We start from the raw sequence: 22,051 nt of genomic DNA on the forward strand, positions 1-22,051 counted from the left end.
TTATCTGAAGGAGTCATGAAGAAAGGCCAGGCATGATTTCAAAACAGTTGACAGAAGTGCATTTGTGAGAGATGGCTCCGGATAAGGTTACTGCCGAGATCTCCCAGAACCCCCAGTCCTGGCATCTTACCTGAGACTGCAGGGGAAAAAAACCTGTTCTCCATATCTCCTGAATTTGAAGTGGAGCTTGTTACTGGTTCCCTTTGGACTCTACTCCAGACCTTAGCCAGGAGTTCTGGTCTAGCTTAGAGTCAAAGATTTCCCCCAAGGTTTCTCCACCCAGCAGGTGAGATAGGGAGGGGTTCCTCCAAGCCCTGAAGGGCAATCCTTAGGCCTGTTACACCAGCCTGGGGACCTCCACCTGGGGTCAAAGGGTTCTTAGAAGAGTGGGTGGATAAGGGAGGACAGAGCTGGCCGAGCAGGCAGGCACAGGATGGGCTCTTGTAAGGAATCCAGACCTTAATGCTAAGATGGCCAGATAATGACTGGCCCTTCTCCCAACCCAGAGCTCCAGGGCTTCTCAGCCAGTTCGTCTTTACTTGTCCTTCAGGCCAGCGACCTGGTTTTGGGTGGTCTTCCTGTAGAACAGGTGAACGGGAAGTGGCCTGGGCCACACTCCCTTTTTCTTGAACACCCCGGTCCTAGGACCCTCCTGGGCCCTCAAAAGCCTCCTGACAGAGAGGCAGTATATTTATTTCCCTTCGCAAAGTCCCTCCTATCCCACCTTGCCACACAATGTGTCCGGAGGCTAAGTGGTCTACTCTTCTGAAGTGCTGGGATCAGTCAGGCCATTGGGAGACACAGGTGTCTGGGGCAGGCTCAGATCACTGAAAATCTACACCCTTGGGGGACGAGAGGGAGAATAGGAGGATGAATACACAGGGTGGGGGTGGGGAAGAGTCAAGTCCTCATATCCCGGACCCAGCTTTGCACTAAGATTCCACTTGTCGTGCTCAGAGGCCCCAGAACTCTCCTGTCACTCTCCTCTTCCCAGAGTCCCTATAAGCATCCCTACCGTCCCACACCCCAGGGCGCACTGGCTCGCAGAGTAGCTGCAAAGTCATTCATGCCCATGGTGGCCGGATCCTGAGATGGGTGTTCCAGGAGTACATCCTGCCTCTCTGCCTGGGAATTCATTACCCACACTACCTGCCCTGTGCGAGGCTGGAAGGCAAAGATACAAAGGAAGACACAGAGGCTCGAGCACTTTGAAGGAACCAGTGAATTTCTGAAGGCATTTCCTTACAGTGGTGGCACCTGGCTCAGGACGAGCAGCCTGGGGCAAGCCTGGCTGCCCAGGTCTCTCAGGGTGAGAGTAGAAATAACATTTTAAGGATGAGGCCATTGCCATGCCCTGGGTACAACGACCAGGAAAATCACAAGAATCATGAAAACAAGAACTCTAAAATCTCAATACTACACTCTTAAAAAAAAAAAAAATCAAATGAACCCAAGATGCCAAGCCAAAGCTCCGAGGACCTGGGCACCCTGTCCATTGTGCACAGTGGCTGTGGCTGCTGTAGACAGTCCCTGGTCAACCTTGGACTTGGTCATCACACGTAGTTGAGGGAAGACTTCTTGTCTGGTCCAAAGGTCCTTGCTTAGTGCAGGTCCCAGTGATGCTCTGGGCAGACTGGTGAGGGGACACTTTGGTAGGAAGAAGCCCTCAGGGAAGTGTAGGGAGACAGGACAAACATTCTCCAGGATTCTAGAAAAATCAGATTTGTCAGGAAGTGGGGTGGGTGCTGATGCTGATCTGAATGTTGATTGGTGGGCACCTGGGGAGAAGAGAAGGGGAGCTAGGTAGGGTGGGCAGCCCCACCCTCTAGCACAAGCCCACGGAGGTGGGATGCTCAGAGGTTGCTGAAGAGTTCGTTTTTCTTGCTCCAGTCCATCTGCGGGGCCCTCTTGCTACTGCGCTTCTGGTGGGCCCTCTCTTTAGCCACAGCCAAGGAGATGTTGAGGTCCAAGATGGGGTCAGAGGAGGAGGAGGAGGTAGATGAGGGCTCTGTGGAAACTTGTCTCTTGGGGCTGTCTTGGGAATTTAGCTGTAAAGAAGAGGAAGGAGTCAAATGTCCACCCGAGGGATCCCCAGTCCCTGGCATCAGAGAAGTGGATTAGATCCCTTGGAGCAATGGCCAGGGTAGTCAGGTCATGAGAACAAACTGCACCTCAGCACATGACCTCAAGGGCAGGCTAGTGTGCCAGGAACCAGAGTAGCCTGGAAATGGCTTCCCGTAACCAACCCCCATGGGGCCAGCCTACCTCCTCACTGGTATCGCTGGAGGCAGATCTTGCCAGGGCTGGCCTGGGGCTCTCTGAAGCTGGCTCCACCAGGGTTTCACGGCTGCTCTCCTGGCACAGAGAGGAGAAAATATGTGTTGGGCAGGGAATGGGAAAGGAAACTCCTGAGGAGAGAAGGGTCCTCACTCAGGCCTTGGCCATCCATCCAGATTCCAGATTTATACTACTGCATTCCTAAAAGGATTGGGGCAGCCTGGTTCCATCCATCACCTAGGCAGGGGCGGAGAACTGCTGACCGCTCATCCTCCCTAACACTCCTGAGCACTGACTCACTTGGACCAGTGACCCAGGAGGGGCTCCTGGAGCACAAGGCTACCTGGGTCCTTCCTCTCTGTTTGGTGTGAAGAACACTCATGATCTCTTAACTCCAAAGTAGCTAACCAGGGTCTTTGAGAGATAAGATAGATCGGGTGTTCTAGAACCATGGATGGGGTGGCAGCAGGCTGGGATCATGGCTGGATTCTTGCCTCCACCAGGTCTCCTGATGAGGAGCCTTTCAGCAGATCCTGCCCACTCCTGGCTCCATGGTCTGATTCTGAGACAGCCCATGCCTGAGTAGAGGTTTTGGCTGGGGTGTGAGCCTGGCACTCAGCCCCTTCCTGGGTCCTTCCATGGCCTCGGCTGGCTCCCAGCCTCACCCCCTTCCCCTCCGCCCGAGGAGGAGGGGTTGGAAGTGGTAGGACCAGCAGCCAGACACTGAGGTTCTGTTCTTAGGGGGAAGAATGGCCTCTTCTGTATGGTGGGAGTTGGAGGCGGGGGCTGCAGAGGGGCCCCAGGCTAGCCTTTCCCAAGTGACAGCTTTGCCCCCTGACAGGGGCTGGGGTACTCTGGCAGTCCTAAGACTCGAAACTCAGGAAGAATTTGGAACTGGTCCCCGATGTGTGAGCCTAAGCCAGTCTCATCCGTGCCACCACTCGCCCTGTCCCTACAGAGATGTGGGTAGTGGGTTAGGGGACCCCCTTACCTTCTGTATGTCTCCATTGCTGAAGGGCTCAGGCAAGGGGCCTAGATGAGGGAGAGAGCAAAGGTCAGCTCAGAAAGTTTGCAGGAGGAGAACAGAGGAGGCTGGACTCCAGACTTCATACCGGAGGCCAGTGGCTTCAACTTTTTTTGGCTGCAACCCAGTGCGTGTACATTTGACATTTTGATGACCCAGTACACAGAAAGACTTGTTTGATAATTTCAGAAAACAAGACACCCCCCCACCCCCATACCACTCACTACCATGCAATACCTCATTTGCAACCAAAACTTATGTTTAATATATCTCAGTTGGCAAATGGGGGACTTTTCTGGAGAGGATCAGGAAGGATCATACTTGAGGAGTGCTACTTGATGCAGATTGGCAATCTGTGGTGGACAAGATGGATTCCATGGGGACCAAATACACAACCCCACACCCCCATACACCAATCAAGTGACTGACCACTGAGCTATCTTTCTCATCCTAGCTTGCCATATGATCCAGCATGTCAAGTTGCCAAGCTTGCTAGAGAGTTAAGATGGGATGGGGTTCTAGGGTGGCCAGTCAAAACCAGGTTCCCCTATGGCCAGAGAGATGGGTGGGTAGATACGTGCCACCAAGCCCGATGACCCGAGTTGGATCCCCGAGACTCAGATGGCAGATAGGGAGAACTGTAAAGCTGTCCTGATCTCCCACGTATACAGCTGGGCCTAGGTATTCACATATCCCAAGGGTTGCTGCTATGACAGCGGATTTGGGGCCACACCTCAGATTATATAGTTGGCACCTGCTGCCCTGGAGAGAGAACAATGCCAACTATCTGCCACCTGGAAATGAGGGGACAAGAAGGTTCAAGGACAGTGTTGTGGATGGAGTTAGGAGAGGCCAGTGGTAAAGAAAGCCAGGCCTGGAGTTGCCTCCCATTCGGCCTGTGAAGGCAGGCAGTGTTCCACGTTCAGAGACAAGGAAGGATGGGCGGGGTGCTTCTATATACTTTGGTTATATGGCATGTGAATCTTTCCCCTTGACAGGACTGGCCACGCTAGCCCTCCCCTTGGGGAACTGAGTTATGTGGACCCTGACCTGCTACAGCTCTGATCCTCCCGAAGGCCCCACCCACTGCTAAGTCCCGAAAGGTTTCACTTTCAGGGTAGCACAGATCTCCCTCCAAAGGGAAAAGGTCTGGACTCAGGAGTAAAGGGTGCTCAGCCCCTCCTGCCTTCTCATTTTGGCTTGGCTTAGACAGGAGGAGGTGCCAGGCTTGGCAAGATGAGGGTGGGGGAGGGCAGGGGCTCAGGAACTGAAGGGGACCCACTGCTCTCTAGAGCCAGCAAGCCTGAGTTTCCAAGGTAACTTGACAGAAAGAGGGGAGGGGAGTGCTGGGCCCCTGTCACTGGACTCTGATCTTCCCAGCAGAGGCTGGAGGCCGCCCAGGAGTTAACTCTTTCTTCTCAGAGGAATAGCTTCGGAACCCACTGGACTAGGGAGGGACTCGAGCCATGCCTTGGTACTGATAGAAACCCTACCCTCTCCTTCATGCCATTTAACTGCGGTTAACCTGCCACCTCCAGACACTCCTGGGCCACCGCTGCTACCCCTGCCTACCAACCCATGGCTGCTGGGAGGGAGAAAGAACAATGGGGAAACTCTCCCCCATCTCTGGCCAGCCCTAGGCTCCGGCCACACCCCTGGCTTGGGGCACCAAGCTATGAACTCACCATCCAGATGCTCCTGGGATGGGGTCACTTTGCACTTCTTGAAGAACTCATCTGTTTCCTTGTCTACCACCAGCAGCTTGGCCTCATCACCTCCACCCTTGATGGCGGACACCACGTCGCCGTGCTGCTTGCCCTCCATGCAGACACCATTGACCTGCGAGGAGGCAGGGCAGAGACGGGGTGCTGGGGAGAGCGGGCAGAGGGAACCCCACCTGAGAACACTGCCTTCCCTCACGTGCCTCCAGTGGTTCTCGGACAGTCAGCTGGGAAGCAGGACAAATGGGAAAAGCCAAAGAAAATACCCAGAGGAGACTACACAAACACAGCTGTGAGCGAGGAGAGGCCTGGGAGCCCAGGCTGAGCTCGCCTCCGACCTCCCGCTCTGGGCCTTGGTTTTCTCACGTGTAAAGTGAGAAGTCTTGGAAGGCTGATCTGTGGCTCTAAGGTTCTCAGACTGTGATTCTGGGAGCAGCCCAAGCCTTTAGTTCACATTTCCTCTCAGAGCACAGCCGAACAACGGGGTGTCTCAAAGCTGAGCTCAGGAGAGGGGTTTTAACCTCGCCTCACACCAGGTATCAGGAAGGCTGCCTAGGGAGGCCCGGGGCATTTGTCTGGATTCTGGCTGGTAAATCCTGTGCATCGAGTGTATACTTGGTACACTAGAACCCGAGATGGGAAAAGCAGCCAGCCAGCCAGCCAGCCTGTCCATGCGCCCAACTTGCTACTCCAGCTTCCCTTCCCTCTCCTCCTAGCATCTCTGTGCTGGCCATTTCCCATGGGCTAACCAAGCCACATATGGTGTAAGGCTGTCCCCTAACACCAAAGATTAGGAAGGTAGAGTCTAGTGAACACTGTACAGGACATCACCTCCACAATTCGGTCCTGGGCCCGGAGTCCAGACGCCTCCGCTGGTGAGTCTGGGTCCACTGCTCGGATGAACTGGCCTGGCTTAGACTTGTCACTGTGCAGGTTGAAGCCATAGCCATTGGGGCCTTTCTTCATGGTGCAGAGCCGGGGCCGGAGCTCGCGCTGTGGGGATGTAGGAAGCGCCCATGTCATTCCATATTATCCCAACCCTGTCTTCTCTGCTCCCCCTGCCCAACTCTACCTCCCCACCTAGAAGGATTTGGAATGATCCATTGGTGACCGGAGACTCGAAAGCAATACAAGAGAATCTGGCTCAGGGCTAGGAAGATGTGAACGGACACTTAGCACCAAAGCAGACTGAGGGGCTCTGGACAAGCGGCTGTCCCTGACGAGGCTAGTTTCCCTCTCTGTCATTCTATTACATGTTTTGGTCTTACTTGGGTGGAATCCTGCCCCACCCAAGGCTCATCTGGCCCTCCTAGGCCTGGCTGGATACTTGAGGCTCACGAGTGGGCACCTGGCCCACGTATCTGGTCTCTGCTGTGAAGGCAAGGATAGCTGTTTACTGAAAGCCGGACAGCTTGTTTACAGTAAAGCCTTTCTTCTCTCGTGGGCCCACTTCCTGACCCCGATGAACCAGACGGCCCAGCCAAATGTGAGACTGATAACCTGAAACCCTGTAGGTGTCGGGATGAAGGGTCCTGGGGTGGATGGGACCGTCCTCAGGAGCTCTGTATCCAGCCCAGGACATAGGGAGCAACAGAACAGGGGTGGAGGGAGGCGGGACGGGTGGGGCTCCACTCACTAATCCCCAAGGATTCATATGGGGAGGAGGTTATGAAAAGTGGGGGCAGGGCCAACGTCATAAAAAACTGTGGCCCGGAAAGCAGAGTTTGTCATTTTTCATTTAAAAGTATTTCGTGTGGGGAAGAGAGCACACACACACCACAATCCACAACATTTGCCCCCCCCCCCCCCCCCCCCCGCCCAGGACAACTTAAAGAGTTGGTTCTCTTGTCACCATGGGGGGCGGGGTAGTGGCCTCCCAAAGGACACAAACAGCCAGCTGTCTTTTGTGCACTCGGCTGGGAACGACTTTTAACATTTTTCATTCTCTTCAGCGGCTCAGCTCGGTGCCATAGCTTTGATGATGCTCACAGGCACACTGATTGACAGGTGGACTCTTGATGCTCACACTGATTGACAGGTGGCCAGAATCAGGGTGCTGCCACCTACCCCATGGGGCTTCCTGACTAGCCTGTGGCTTGGGGCGCATCATCCCCCTTCCTGAGCCTCCAGGGCTTCCTTTTTAGAAGGTGCTTATTGCTATATTGCTATCTGCCTACCCTCAGTAGGTGACCGCCTTTGAGGCACAATGACATAATGACACAGTATAAAGCTTGGGAGCTCCCAGTGGCTCCTGGCAGACCTGGAAGTAGCCATTGTCCTCACTAAGTCCCTCTGCATACCAACACTTTGCCATTGTCCCTGCTCCTGGGGAACCAGTACCTCTGAGATGCTGGGTGGGGGAGGGTAGTGTACCAGGTTGCTCGGAAACCCAAATCCTTAGGTGGGGGGTACAAAAGGCAAGGGAGGGTGGGAGAGAAGGCCAGAGAGACTGTTCATCCAGTTAAGTAAGGTGTTTGCTGCTGCCAAGACCACCTAAGCTTCATCTCCAGAGACCGCGTGGCAGAAGGAGAGAGGTGACTCCTACAGGTTGTCCTTTGACCATGGCACTCTGCAACCTACACACACACACACACACACACACACACACACACACACACACAGAGTAAAATTTAAAGGTGGAAGAAGGATGCTTGGGCGGCACTGTGGACCTGTTTCAGGATGTTGGATGGGTTTGTGGAGGCAGAAGTTGATACTTGGGATTTCCCCAGTGGCTATTTATCACTCACCCCAAACAGCAAAGACAACCAAATGGGCAGCCAAGAGAAGGCAACCACAGGAGGCCCCTCCTCACCCTGCTGGGATCTAGCCCCTCCTGCTGCCCTCCCAGCGCCAGGGAGTTCTGAGTGAGGACTCGCTTCCTTCCAGCTAATCCCCCACACAGAGCTGCCATCAGGCCCTCCCCCAGGCTGCCTAGGTGAGCTGAAACAGGTCTGACCAGTTGTTACCACCAGGACAGGCTCAACTTTCTACCTTAGCCACACACCTCCTGCGGCCCTCAGCGTGTGGAATCTCAGCCTCAGGTTCCTCCCCACCCTCCCCCTAGGGTTCCCTTACCCCAGACATCCCACAGCCGTCTCACTGGGGAGCTGCTTGCCTTACCCCCACCACATCAGTTTGTCTGTCCTTAAGCATTGGGTCCAGAACCAGGCAGCCCATCTGGAGGGGAGCCTAGTGACAGACAGACAGTGGAGGCTCCCTTCGCATTGACTGGGTGTCTGGGAGCTCACGAAACCAAACCACAGGCTTCCTTCCGGGAGGTTCCACACCTCTTTCAGTCAAAACCCCAGCCCGAGTGGAAGGATAAAGCCTGGCCCGGTGACGGGGCTGTGAGCAAGCCTAGGCTGGCACTGTGGCTAGAACCAGGCTGAGGGTTCAGAAGAGGTGACTCCCGAGTCGGCAGGGCTGGGCTAGATTGCCTTGTTATGACCACCTTCCGGGTTTCAAGTGTGTGCTCTGGGTTTTTCCCAGTGCTCCTCAGCAAGTGTCACCTCAGTGTCCCTTTTTCTAGTGACGTCTACCATCAGAATTCAAAGGTCCACTTTGCATCCTTTTAGCAACAGGAGGAAGACTGGGAGGATCCTGCCTAAGGGGATAGGACATTTTCTATTAACACCCTCTTCGAGGCTCCGGCTGATTCAGGGTCTGTGGGGGGGGGGGCAGGGTAGGGTGGGTGGTATTACCCAGAAAGCCCCACTCCACCCAGCACTCATAACTTTCAGTACTAATGAGTCCCTTTCAGAATTCTCCACACCAGTCCCTAACCTGTGGGTCTCGACCTCTCTTGGGGGAGTTGAACAACCCCTTCGCAGGGGTCATATGACATATCCAGCACATCTACGTATCATACTCATGACTCATAACAGTGGCAGCATTACAGTTATGAAGTCGCAAGAAAAATGTTCTGGCTGGGGTCACCACAACATGAGGAGCTGGGTTAAAGGGTCTCAGCATTAGGAAGGTTGAAAACTGCTGCTCTAGAGGGTCTCTTCCTTCGCAAGCAGGGGAGGGGGAGTGTTTTCAACTTTCAGAGAAACTAGCCTGTCCTCTTCCAGTCCTCAGGAGCTGTCACTCAAAGTGGCTGCTGAGTCAGCCCATCCCAGCTTGGGTGGAGCTTGGAGGTCCCCTGGGGACAGGCCCCTAGTTCCCAGGCCTAGAGCCAAGTAGAAATGGGGGAAGGGCAAGGTATCCAAGCTTGGGCTCTGCCTCTGGGAAAAGGGATAAAGGGGGAAAACTCCACAGTGTCCCAGGCTTGGTGTGTGTGTCCTGCACTTGTGCCAACTCGAGGGCTCCATAGCGTGGGACATGCGAGAGGGGGAGGACACCTTCATGGGGACATGAGGTCAGAGGCTGTGTAAACCTTCACAGGAACTTCCAAGCTGGAAGTGAAAATCAGGACTGGTTCAGGAGAGACTGGAGACAAGGAGGCAAGAGCCCCAGGCAACGGTGGCAGAGGGTGGTGTCAATGGACTGGAATGGTCAAGGCTGGACTGACTGGACCTCTCTTTCAGTTTTCCAGAGGACCAGGAGCACTGTCTCCAAAGCCTCCTTAAAGGGTCCTTCTCAGTTCCCAGGCTGCCCCTTGACCCTCTGACCCAGGGTCTTAACCCCACCCTGAGTGGCCACACCATCATCTCCACCCACGCTCTGCTCTGTGGGCCAGGGAGAGAGAGGATGGGGGCACGGAATTCAATAGTCACCACCGTGGCCACCTGGAAGGCTGGGGAAAGCCGATACCCGAATCCCAGTGCTGTCTCTGGGGAGCAGGCCCAAGGCTGCTCCCCACTCCCCATCGAGGGAAGGCTACTAGATTGTACTACTAGGGGGACCAAAGCCCCTTTGGGCCCAGCCCCCTCCTGGGCTGATGCCCTGGTGATGGGCTCAGGAGAAACAACCCAGGCAGTTTCTACCACTTCCCAGAGGCCAGCCAGCACCAAGCCCTAGTAGGGGGATGGGCACCGAGAGTAGGGAGACCACCGGGGCGGCCAGGAGACACTTTCAAAGGCTGTCCTTAGAAAGCCCAGTCCTTCTTTATGAAAATATATCTGATGCCCTGCTGGTCCATACAGGGGAAGGAGTCCCAGATAGAGATGGGGGAGAGAGGGAGGCAGGGAGGAGAAACCTGGAAGAGAAGGGGCTGGGGACATTGCTGCTTAGTTGTGGAAGACAGCTATTGTTTTCCCCCTGTGGACTCAGGCTTGATTCTGCCTAGGCTTGCCACATAATGCCTGGGATGCTATCCCTCTGGCAGGCTGGGGAATGGTCAGGGGCCTGGAACACTTCAGCCACTGTAGGCTGAAAGTGTCATCATCTGGAGTTCCCTGTAGGACCCTTCCTCTTTCATCTCCACAGGCCAAGTAATGTCTGCAAAGAAGGATGCTACCCCCTCGTCCTTGATCTTGCAGCTTCTTGGGATCAGAATGGGTCTGGTCCCAATTGCTAGTGTGTGTGTATGTGTGTGTGTACACGTGTGAGAGTTGGTTGGCCCTTGGAGGAGCCAGGTAGAAGGAGGAACCAGGAAAGCTAAAGTGGGTGCTGCTTCCGAGACACTGATACTCCTGGGACAGAGGCCCCGAGCCAGGTCCTCACTCTGACTAGTCCCTCAGTGTCTCCTCAGTGCTGGCCAGAGACTTAAGGTGAAGCAGAGTTCCGCTCAGTTCTCTCCCAGGCTGGGGAGGCCTGAGACAGAGCAGGCTGGTACCTGGGCTGCTGCCTGGCTGGACCCCATCCAAGGCTGGCCGCCAGGTGCCTTCCTGCCGGCCCTGCCAACCCCCAAGCTTTCTCCCAGAAGTTGCCGATTTATGGGCTGTCCCAAGAGACTAAGCAAGGACATTCAAGGAGCTCATTGTGAAGCGGGGGCTGGCTTGCTACTGAAGAAACAAATAACAGCTACCGCTTACTGACTGTTTAGTGTGTCCTAGGCACTAGGCTGGGGCCATAGGTATTTTTTCTCATATGAGCCCCAAATTGTAATCCTGTAAGGGAGATAGATATGCCCACATTTCACAGAGGAGAAAGCCAGGTTTAAAGAATGAATTGCTCCACTATATACAGTTGATAAGAGGAGGGGCCAGGACTTGAACTCAGAACTGAAGAAACGATGGCGTATACCAGCCTTGGGGAATTAAAAAAAACACCCAGGCACGGTATCAATGGCAGGCAAACCTCAGTGAGCAGGAGGCCAGCCTGGTCTACACAGTGAGTTCCACCCCTTCCCCCAAGAGACAGTCACATTGTAATCAAAATATTACCATTTCAATGTACTGATTTGCCTAAAAAATCTGAAATAGTGTGGGGGTGCACATCTTTAATCCCAGGGCTTGGAAAGGAGAGGCAGGTGAATCTCTGAGGCCAGCCTAGCCTACAAAATAAGTTCCAGGAGACAGCCAGGGCTCTACACCAGAGAAACCCTGTCTCAAAAAACCAAACCAAATACCCCCCTCCCCTAAAAGTTTCTCTCTCTCCCCATCCCCACCCCAGACAAGGTTTCTTGGTATATCCCTGGCTTTCCTGGAACTTGCTTTGTAGACCAGGCTGGCCTCCAACTCAAAGATCCATCTGCCTCTGCCTCTGCCTCTACCTCCTGCGTGCTGGAGTTAAAGATGTTTGCCTCCACTGCCTGGGTAGTTTACCTTTTTTGTATTTTTGCAGGCTGAGTATTCCTAACCTAAAAATCCAAAGTACAACTTGATCCAAAAATCTGATTCTTTTTCCCAGGCAGGGTCTCCTGTAACCCAGGTTGGCCCGGCCACAGACTCATTACGGATGAAAGAATGACCCTCCACCTATAGTTCCAAGAAGACCAGGCCCAGAACATGTGCCACTGTGCCCAGAACAAAGGGCATCATGCCCGCTAGGCAGGCACTCTATCGACAGAACTATGTTCCTAGTCCCCAAATCTGAAATTTTTTTTGGCATGGTATCACAAATGGAAAATTCCATACTAGGAAGCTTTGGTTTCTAAACAAAATGTGATTACCACCAGGTGTATAAGACACAGGTGGAGGGCTGGAGAGATGGCTCAGTGGTTAAGAGCACGGACTGCTCTTCCCAAGGTCCTGAGTTCAAATCCCAGCAACCACATGGTGGCTCGCAACCATCTGTAATGAGATCTGATGCCCTCTTCTGGTGTGTGTCTGAAGACAGTGGCAATGTACTCACATACATGAAATAAATAAATAATTCTTTTAAAAAAAAAAAAGACACAAATGAATTTTGTGTATAGACTTGGGTCTTGCCCCTATATCTTAGGTTTGGGAAAATCTTCCAAAGTTGGCAAGCACCCAAAATTCTGAACACTTCTAGTTCCAAGAATGATAGGTGAAGGGTATCAACCTGAACCAGTTCTCATGTTCGGAGTACTTCCGCTTGGACATCACATGTGGCCAGTGGCTGAAAAGTCAGTTACCAGACAGCCCAACTATGCTCTGCTCTGTGAAGCTGCTATGGCCCGTGACCTAACGCATACACAGAAGAGGCTGCTTTTGTCTGTGATGGGAGTGAGATCTGAAGCTGGCCAATGTTCTCCACATGTTGCCATGCCGCTGTTAGAAGCCATCTGACTCCAGGGAATCTACAGTGTCCTTGTTTAGGATACAAGGACTGAGACATTGTCATGGCTGGAGATATAAATAAGGTTAGGCTGTTCTACCTGGCAGGAAAGAAAGGCTCGGGCAACCTTCAAGGCCAGCCTCCTGGAATCTCTGTGCTTTCAGAGGCTGGGGGATCGGGGAGGGATGGCACAACTAGCAAGGGAAGGTAGGGTTGGGAGGGGTGGACCCCACCCATGAAAGGATACGAACTACTTCTGGGCTAAGCTAATAGGAGGTCTCCACACTTTTCTGAAGGACAGAATGCCTAAAAGCACGGGCTCCAACAAGAATTTCTTTTTTGTTTTTGTGGGGGTTTTTTTTGTGTGTGTGTTTTTTGTTTGGTTGGTTTTTTTCCCAGACAGGGTTTCTCTGTGTAGCCCTGGCTGTCCTGGAACTCACTCCATAGACCAGGCTGGCCTCAAACTCAGAAATCCGCCTGCCTCAGCCTCCCGAGTGCTGGGATTAAAGGCATTCGCCACCACCGCCCGGCCCAACAAGAATTTCTTACTCCAACTCCTGTGGGAAGTGGGGTCAAGCAGCCCGAACTGCCAATTTTGTATGTCTGTGTTGTTGGGATGTGAACCTGTAGCCTTATGTAGTGATAATCTAGACAGATTATCACTGTGCACAAAGAAGCCTGTGAGTTTTGCCTCTGTGATGGTCCTCATGTAGTCCAGATTTATCTGAAGAGCCGGTTCTGAAGCACGACCCAACTGGGTGGCCAAAGAGAGGTATAGACACAATGGAATGATGACTGGGGAGCCAAGACACCTTGCTTGCTAGTGGAGAACCATCTTAACAGCTATTTCCACCCCATAAGAGACCCACTTATGATGGTGGTCACATGCATTAAATAAGTTTCCTTTCCAAATAGGTCCGCTCTACCTTAGGGGCAGGCTCGGACCGTATGATCAGCCATTATAGTCCATTTTCCTCAGAGAAGAGTCACAGCTCTAGCAGACTTTGACACTGCTCCTTGGCCTTCTGAGGTCTCAGCGTCCTCCCACTTTCCCAGAGGCTCCAGATGGGGAAGTCTGAGGTTTCCAGAGAAAGCCCCGTTCTGTCTAGGAAACAATCACTCCAGACAAACTGGCCGAGGTGAACTGAGAAGCAGGGGTTCTGTCATTTAACCCGTAGAGAACATGATCCCCAATATGGCACAACCTATCCATTTCTCTTTCTTTTTGCGGGGCAGGGTCTCACTGTGTAGCACTGGCTGGCCCCAAACTCACAGAGATCCACCTGTCTCCACTTCCCTGAGTGCCAGGATTAAAAGTGTGCATCACCACACTGGGCCTTGACCTGTCTTTTTCAAATCCAAATAACCAGCAGCTTCCTTCCAAAGGATGCCCTTCTGAAGTTCCACCTTAGCCAAAGTAAACCTGTCAGCTGCCTGCGGAGGAGTCAGCCGCCTGTCAGCTCACTCACTGTGCCCACCTACCTAATCTTGCTTCCTGGGGTAGCTATACTACCACCTTTGCCTCTAGACCAGGGTCAAAGCTGGGAGGAACCCAGATGAACCTGGGTGCTCTCACACTCATGCCTGGCATCTTATCCATCTGCCTAAGAGCCCTGCAGGCTGGGGACTGGTACCCTGTCTCGCTGCACCAGAGCTAAGGTTTGCAGGGACTGAGGAACTTCCTGCGTTTCAGAGCCAGGAAGCTGCAGAGTGGAGACTCTCCAGGCTACTGTCTGTGCCTGACCCTAAAGCCTACACTTTTGGCCTCCCTGTCAGCAAGGAGTAGGTTGATTCTATCTGGAATTCCATCTCTGGGTGGACTGGTTGCATAAACAAGCCCAGGTGTGCTGGTCCGGGATGAACTGGGATAAAGGTCCTTTATAGCTACTATGTATTCACTCATTAATTCAAATAACATTTATTGAACACCTCCCTAGAGTAGGTACAGAGCAGAGTTGGTAATAGCGATTGGAATAACCCAAGGCTGTGCCCCGGGGCTTCCCATGTAGTAGAGGCCAACAGCACAGTGTGTACAGGGCCACAGGGATACACAGCTTGCCTGAGGGGATTTGAATCTTTGCTGTGGCCGAGAGTAAGAGGGTGGATAGCAAATTTGTGGAGGTCTGTGGCACTACATAGAACTATTATTGTTCTTATTAAATATCGATGCAGAATCCCATTCTGTCGCCCAGTCTCGGCTTGAACTGGCAATCCTCCTGCCTTTACCTCCCATGTGCTGGGTTTATAGGCCTGAGCCACCACACCCAGCTCATCACATAAACACTAAACAACAGTGATCTTTGAGCGCTTCTGAGGGCTGGGCTTGGCCAGCTGTACCTGTCGAGGTAGGGAGAAATCATCCCTGTGAACTATTTATTACTTCAAATGCCAACAATCAACATTTACTGAGCACTTACTTAGTGCCAGGTATTGAGTGACTTACACACACATCCTTATGTAATCCTAATAACCTCATGAGGTCACCGCCATCATCCCCAACTTACACAATAGGAAACAGAGGCTTAGGGAGATGAAGAAACTGGGCTCCAGGCAGGCCAGCCAGGACAGCCGAGCTGGCTCAGGAGGGCTGCCTAGGGCCCCCTTTGGACAAGCTCAAGGATTTAGGCCTTGTTCCATGTCTGGCACTGAGCAGGGAAAAACAATAAGAAGGCAGGTGAAGGGCTGGAGAGATAGCATAGATGACAAAGCTCTTGTTTACAAGCATGAGGACCCGAGTTCAATCCCCAGACCAACCCCCTCACCAAAAACAAAACAAACAAACAAACAAAAACAAAAAAACACCCCACCGAGGAGTTTTAGGTTTATAATCCTAGCCCTGGGAAAGTGGAGGACAGAGAATCTCTAAGGCTTACTGCTCAACCAGCTTAGCCAGATTTGTAAATTCCAGCCGGGTGTACCTTTAATTCCAGCACTCAGGAGGTAGAGGCAGAAGGCTCTTCTGCGAGTTCAAGACCAGCCTGGTCTACATAGTTTCAAGCCAGCCCAAGATGGCATAGTGAGCTCCGATCTCAAAACAAACCAACCACCCCTACAAAGCTCAAAGTCCCAGGTCTTAGTGAGGGATATTGTTTTTAGGAACAAGGTGGAGGCTCAGGGTGACAGAGCATGCCCATGACCCCAGCATTTGGGATGCAAAGGCAAGAGAACTTCTGTGAGTTGAGGACAACCTGGTCTACAGAGCAGCCAGAGGGCCACAATCAAACCCTGTCTCAGAGAAGAAACCTCTGTCTACCTCCTGGGCCTCAGTGGGCTCCCAGGGATGGCCACCAGTGTTCCAGGCTCCTGTCATCACCAGCCTTGCTTCCTCCTGGCCCACCATGACCAGCCAGTCTCTACAACAGCCTTCTCCTGCTCACACCTTTGAGATTAACAGAGCAGTTCCCACTCTGAAAACAAATACAGGCTGCACTGTCAGATCTCAGTTGGGTGCCTTATATTTAGAGGAAAGGGATTCCTTGGTGTTTGTTGGCACATTTTGCAATATTGGATGGGGTGTGGGAAAATGTTACAGGCAGGCTCCTCATATCATATGGCGACTCTATACTAGAGAGAGACACTTAGCGGAACAAAGCTGAAGGGACTGGGGTTTTCATGGGCAACAGTGAACTAACGGGGCACAAGTGCTCCTTACTGTTTCCGTAACTACTGAGAAGACAGGCCACGCTGCCACTGCTCCTGTTTTAGAGATGGGGAAGATCAAATTCAGAAAATGATTGGCATGCCCCATGATGGTTCTAGACTCTCCTGGCCCAAGGGAGGATCTACACAAATTTAGGTGTCCCACTACCACCTAGGGATGCTGATTCTTTGTCCTCTCAGGAAGACAGATCTGCCAGCAGGGAGCCCCAGACTTTTTAGATACAAAACAGTCTGATACAGAGCCTTCTGCAGCAGCTTCGCCACTGCCCTCCAGCACCCAACAGTACAATCAGAGTGCAACTTGGTGTGTATATGGAGTGAGGGGAGGCTGCTGGCTATCTGTGCTGGTGCTAAAGTCCAAAGGAAAGAATGGGAGGCGGGGGGGGGTGGGGGGTGGAAGGGTGGGGATGGGGGTGGGGGATGAATGGTGAATCAATGGACAGGGCACAAAGTTCAAATTGGGTTTGTGCCTAAGAGCAGAGGTCACCTGTTCCAACTTGCTGCCAGGGGCTCTACTACTGCTTACCGATGCCAATTTGGCACTGGCAGGAAGTGGGAACTTGGTGGCCCTGGCATTCCCAGAGTCAAACTCTGGCAGAACCGGGCTTCTGGTGACCTCACTTCCACCAAACCAGTTGGTACTCTCAGGCTCCGCCTTCAACCTTACGGGGCTGAACAGTGCCCTTTCCCTGTGGAGGGAGGATCTTCCTGGCTCCATGGATACCGCTGATCTACTTGTGGCGGCGGTATCGACCAGGTAGAGAGAGCCAGTGCGTACTGAAGGGACCCTGCTCCCAGGGTCTGATCCCTGAACCTGGCCTCCTTCCCACCTTGTTCTCTAACGGACAGGGAGGCTCTCAGCACAACAGCTCCTGTTTTGCCAACTGCCCCTCCAGCAGCTGATCCAAACTGGGGTTGTTTGGGGGAAATACCAACCACTAGCAAAACCCAACCAGCCGGCTTGCCATCGATGGACTGAGCAGAGGAGACACCAGGGCGGGACCACCTGCGAGGGTCGGCTCTGCAGGACGCTGCTTGGCCTTTTCCTGCTCCCTCCCCCACCCATCTTTCTCCTTTTCCTCCTCTTCTAAGGTCCTCCCACCAGGCTCCCAGATACCAGCTAGCGAGCGCTTACTCCTCACATTCCAGAGGACCATAAATCCTCCGGGGTGGCAAAGCCACCACCCCCAAGACGCTTCTGCACCTCCTCCCGGCACCCCACCCCCACCCCTAGCTCCAAGACGTTGAGACTTCCTCTCTTTCTTAGAAGTCACTTTAGTCTTGAGAAGGATGAAGTCCAACCGGTGTGAGTTAATGATGCACAAACTAGAGGACCCAGGATGTGGGTAGGGCTGAAGGGACCCTCCCAGGGACCCTTAGTTACTCAGCCTTTAAGCCACTTTGAGCTACCATCCACAGGGACTGAAGAGAGTAGAAAGAAGGAGGGAGGGAGATGCGGGGGTGGTGGTGGGGAGAGCTCTTAGCTTAGCTGCAGGCAAGGATAACCAGGAATGAGTCCGGGTTGTGGGGCGGAATCCAAGGAATGGGAGCAGAGAAGGGGACTGGGCTTCTTTGCGCCGTCTTCCCAAAGTTCAAGCAGTCAGGAGATGCAGGCGGCAAAGGAGCTCCGCTCCCCAGCCAGCCCGGACAGGGCGGTGGGGTCGCTGGTCGCACTCCGAAGCTCGCCTTAGAAACTGCAAAGGCTCCGGGTCAGAGGGCGGAAGCCGTTTCCTCCTCGCTGCTCAAGTTTCAGAAAGTGCTGAACGTCCGGGGCGCCCGAGTCGCTCTAGAATCCTAGTCCCACACCAAGCCCAACCCGCACTTACCAAGTGGCTCTTTTCGGCCTCATTCTGGTCCCCAGCCTCATGAGTGTCGGCGGCCGCTGGAGGCTCGGCTTGTTCGGACTTCTCCTGGGGGCGCAGCAGCTCTTCCCGGATCGGGACGCCCAGCTTCTTGAGACGCTCGTCGGTCTCCGGGTCGACCACCAGCAGGCGCACGGAGTTCAGCGCCGCGCGGATGCGGCTCACCACCTGCTGATGCGTCTCCTTCTCCACATTCTCGCCGTTCACCTCCACCAATCGGTCTCCGGCCAGCAACCCCGACTTCTCGGCCGGCGAGCCAGGTTCTACCAGACGGATAAACTGGCCCACCTTGCCCTTCTCCCCGTGCAGGTGGAAGCCGTAGCCGTTTGGACCCTTCTCCAGGCAGCAGAGCCGGGGCAGAGGCTCCCCGGCCGCTGCGTCCGCGCTCATCTCGATCTGCGAAGGCTCAGCGCGGGTGCCGTCGGAGGCCGGGGACTCACGACCTTTCTCCCCGAGCCGCTGAGCTCGAGTTTAGGAGCTGAGCACCGCACGGGGCACAGGGAACAGGTGTCCCGGGAACCGCGGTTGCGAACGCACAGGAAGGGAGCCGGCCAATCCCCGCCCTGCGCGGCGTCTGAGCGTTCCAGAACCCGCCCCAGCTCCTAAGCCCGAGGGCGGGGCCGTGCGGTGGGTGTGGATCACAGTAGACCAATCAGAAATCACGAACCGGGCTCTTGCGCCAGGGTGAACAAATCTAACCAATCAGGAGAGTGGGGCGTGGCCTGCACTCGGCGCGGCACCCCGCAGCGGGAGAAGAAAAGAGAGCCCAGGAAGTGGAAGTGTTTGTTACCAAGTGCAGAGTTGGGCTGATCGGGCGGGGCCGAGGCCGGGGCTGGGGCGGGGTTCCAGGTACTGAGCCCGGAGGCCCCACGGGCTCCGCTCTGGTTTCCACGTTGTGGAGGGGGATTTAGAAGAGCCAGTCTCTGGGTAAAGGATTCTCAACGCTTTAACCGCCTTCAGCCAAAGCCTGTTGCATAGCTTGGCCCGAGGGAGGGGAGCGACAGTTGCTGGGGAAACCACCCCATGCTCCCCACACTCACTCCTCCCCCTCCCCAGAGCCAACTTAAGAACCGGACGGATGTCTTCTGTAACACAGTAACACTGTAACAGGGTAACTGTAACAGAATAACTCCGGAGTAGAGTTGTTTAAATAACAAAGTTTCTTCTTGTGGAGCCGCGGCTCTATCCCTGGACTTGCGTATAGACAGAGGTTTGGGCTCTGATCCCTTCTAGAAACTTGTAGGGCTTGGTAGAGAGACTGAGGCTCCTTGCAGCCCACCTGGAAGACAGGCTGCCTGAGAACAGATAAATGAATAATAAATAAAGGGCTTAGTTTTGGCAGTAGCCTTTAGTCACGGAGAGAGGGCGGGTGAGACAGCTAGGTAGTCAATCTCAGGATTCACTTCGGAGGGAATGGAAGACTGGCTTTGTTCAACAGAAAAATGACTTGGATTGTGAGATAAGCATTCCAGCTCCCTCTTGCCAGCGCAGATGTGGCCACAGAGGCTGGGGGGAGGGTAGTCAGTTAGGGGTAAGTTGAACCTATGAGGACGCCAATGGGTGAAGATGGAATGATTCGGACATTGGGTAACAGTTTCCCATAACGTGCCACGTAACAAACTAACACGATCCTCCTTCTGGGAATAAACAGAGGGGGAAAAACCGGTCAGAGTATATTTTCCAAAATACTGCAATTTAATTCTGAAAAACAGAAATGCCAGAGGCCCAGAGCTATGTATGTGACCAGAGCTCCAGCAATCTGCTCAGAGCCCCAGAAGTGAACCCGGAGCCCAGGCTCCTCCCTGATCTGCCTATGAGAGGTCACAGAGAGCTTCCTTATCAACCCAAGTTTAGAGTGCTGACTTTGCTCTGGGAGCAAGATTTCTGCCTTGAAAGCAAATATAGTAACCTCAGATATGTGTAATGCATACTTTCTTGGAGCCTCAGTCGCTGCCCAACCTATAGAGATGTAGTAAAGCTTCCTTTGGTCATGGGTCTGCACACCTGCGAGTGTCCTTCCTTCTAAGGGTCAGATCAGAGCTTTGGGAGACACATGGCCTTGGGCCTACAGGGCTTCTTTGTTTCCCCTCTCCAAACCCCAGACTTGCCCATACTTCCTTGTTTTGTGCACATAGCATCAGCCCACCCCCAAATCGACAACTTCCCACTCTCTCAACCCAATTTAGCGGAAGAGGAAAAGATAAAACCATTTTGTCCTAGTATCGGTCTGAAGTTAAAGAGAGAGAGAGAGAGAGCTGGGGCTTAGTGGGAAAAACTGGACTATGGTTTTGTTCAGTTCTGCCTCCCACCCATTCCAGGAGCCAACAAGTTCTTTATCTGGCTCTGACCTCTGCCATAAATATCTGTGGTGTTGTACACTTTGTCTCGGGATTGGGAGGGAGGGGAAGTTTTTTCCAGACTCTGACCTCTGGTTGTCTAGGAACCCAGGTGGAAAGCTGACAAGAGAGGTTCCATGGGAGAGCGGGGCATCCCCTGGGATGTGAGGTCCAGAGATCAGGAAGGAGTGTTTTCAGGTGCCCCACTGTTCGTGCGTGCTGGAGAAAAAGCATGTGCACGCTTCCAGAAGGGGGGTTGGGAAAGCCAGAGGTAGCTGAGCAGACTCAGTACCTAGTAATTGCTATTCCTCTTAGGACAATCTCCATGTTTATCTTGCCCAAGGCTTTGGGCTAGCTCCCTGCATGAGGGCCCTTATTATCTTTTTGGGAGCCGAGAGAGGAGAAGTCTGGGGTCTCATTCACCCCCTTAGTGAGGATTGGTGATGGAGGGGGGGTCACAACCAGCTCCCACACCCTAGCAGTGCTCTGGCGCCCCCTGGTGCTATGCTGGTGCAGTAACACTCTTGCTAGGAGAGAGGCCCAGCCTTTTAGAACTTAGTCCCAGAAAGCAAAGGACCACCGAGTCCCTACCTATTTTGGGGGGCATACGGGTACCTTTTGTGTTATTAGTTTATGTGTATTAAGATAAAGTATGAGTATTTAATCCTTCCCATGATGCAGGGAAGCTAAAGAAACTAGGGTAATGGCTACTCCCTTGGCGGGGGCTGCCCACTGAGCCCCCAGCTTCTCCTAGTTGGTGTGGCAGTTGGACTATTGCATCCCCAAGGGTCTCTGGGCCTCCTCTTAGCCCCTGGGGAGTCACACAAAGGAGCAGCAGCTGGAGCGCTTCTTCTGGGACTCCACATAGTCTCGGATCTGGAAGCTGGGCTCGTCAGGCTGCCTTCCTGCACGGTATTTCAGTTCCCTGGAATAGGAAGAATGATGGGACTGGAGTGTAGAGCCTGACATTCCCCTCCCCCACCACCGGCTTTCCAGATTGTCCTCCGTCCCACCTCAGGCTCCCCTTTCCTGCTCAGCTCTTACTTGGCAATCGCCAGAAAGGCCAACTCCACGTTCATGCCAGTTTTGGCACTGGTCTCCATGAAAGGAACACCATATTCCTGTCCAGGAAGAGAGTATCCTCAGGGCCTGCTTCTGGCCTCCTCTCTCACCATTCACCCAACCCCATTGGCGGTCACTTACCCTGGCCAGTGTCTCTCCATCTTCAGAACGGATCACCCTTTCGCTGCTTACATCAGCCTGTCAAGCCCATGTGTGTCAATCAACTTCTGGGAAGGAAGCATGGATCCCAGAAAGCCCATCTTTTGCCCCAGGAGCAAGCACTATCTGCCCTCTTCTGGTAGCCTGAGGGACTGCAGGCAGGTGTGATTGGCCAGGAGCCAGGGTTTCTGGGTTGCTCCGGCTGTGTGCCCAATGCCAGCCCTGAGCACTTGGGGAGGTGTGTAACTCTAGCAAAGGGTGTGGTGACCCAGCTTCATCAGGTGACAGCCGCTGAATTAAACCCTTTGTACTTAACCCCTGACCCTGTCCATAACAATCTAAGGATGGCTGGCAGCTGAGTCACCTGGCATCTCTCTGGCG

General features: G+C 53.5%; 2 protein-coding genes across 4 annotated transcripts in view; both read right to left on the reverse strand.

Annotated features, from left to right (window-relative positions):
* Window positions 1-1,204: 1,204 nt before the first annotated feature.
* Nherf1 (NHERF family PDZ scaffold protein 1) lies at window positions 1,205-18,701 on the reverse strand. The gene is made up of 6 exons (XM_021177749.2): window positions 18,078-18,701; window positions 5,854-6,015; window positions 4,987-5,140; window positions 3,269-3,309; window positions 2,266-2,355; window positions 1,205-2,048 (listed from the first exon to the last, which is right to left on the reverse strand). The coding sequence occupies exons 1-6, from the start codon at window positions 18,501-18,503 to the stop codon at window positions 1,854-1,856; spliced, it is 1,068 nt and encodes a 355-aa protein (XP_021033408.1). The 5' UTR covers window positions 18,504-18,701; the 3' UTR covers window positions 1,205-1,853.
* Window positions 18,702-19,789: 1,088 nt separating this feature from the next.
* The window catches only part of Rab37 (RAB37, member RAS oncogene family), a 73,461-nt gene continuing 71,199 nt past the window's right edge, over window positions 19,790-22,051 (reverse strand). For all 3 annotated transcript variants that reach the window (XM_029484145.2, XM_021176603.3, XM_021176601.2), the window contains 3 exons: window positions 21,653-21,709; window positions 21,494-21,570; window positions 19,790-21,374 (listed from right to left, as the gene is read on the reverse strand). In XM_029484145.2, the coding sequence (XP_029340005.1) occupies window positions 21,269-21,374; window positions 21,494-21,570; window positions 21,653-21,709 (240 nt within the window). In that variant the 3' untranslated portion in view covers window positions 19,790-21,268. The remainder of the gene's footprint in view (window positions 21,375-21,493; window positions 21,571-21,652; window positions 21,710-22,051) is intronic.

The sequence above is a fragment of the Mus caroli genome, unplaced genomic scaffold, assembly GCF_978045245.1.
Source record: "Mus caroli unplaced genomic scaffold, Mus_caroli_1 scaffold_13, whole genome shotgun sequence".
Classification (NCBI taxonomy): domain Eukaryota; kingdom Metazoa; phylum Chordata; class Mammalia; order Rodentia; family Muridae; genus Mus; species Mus caroli.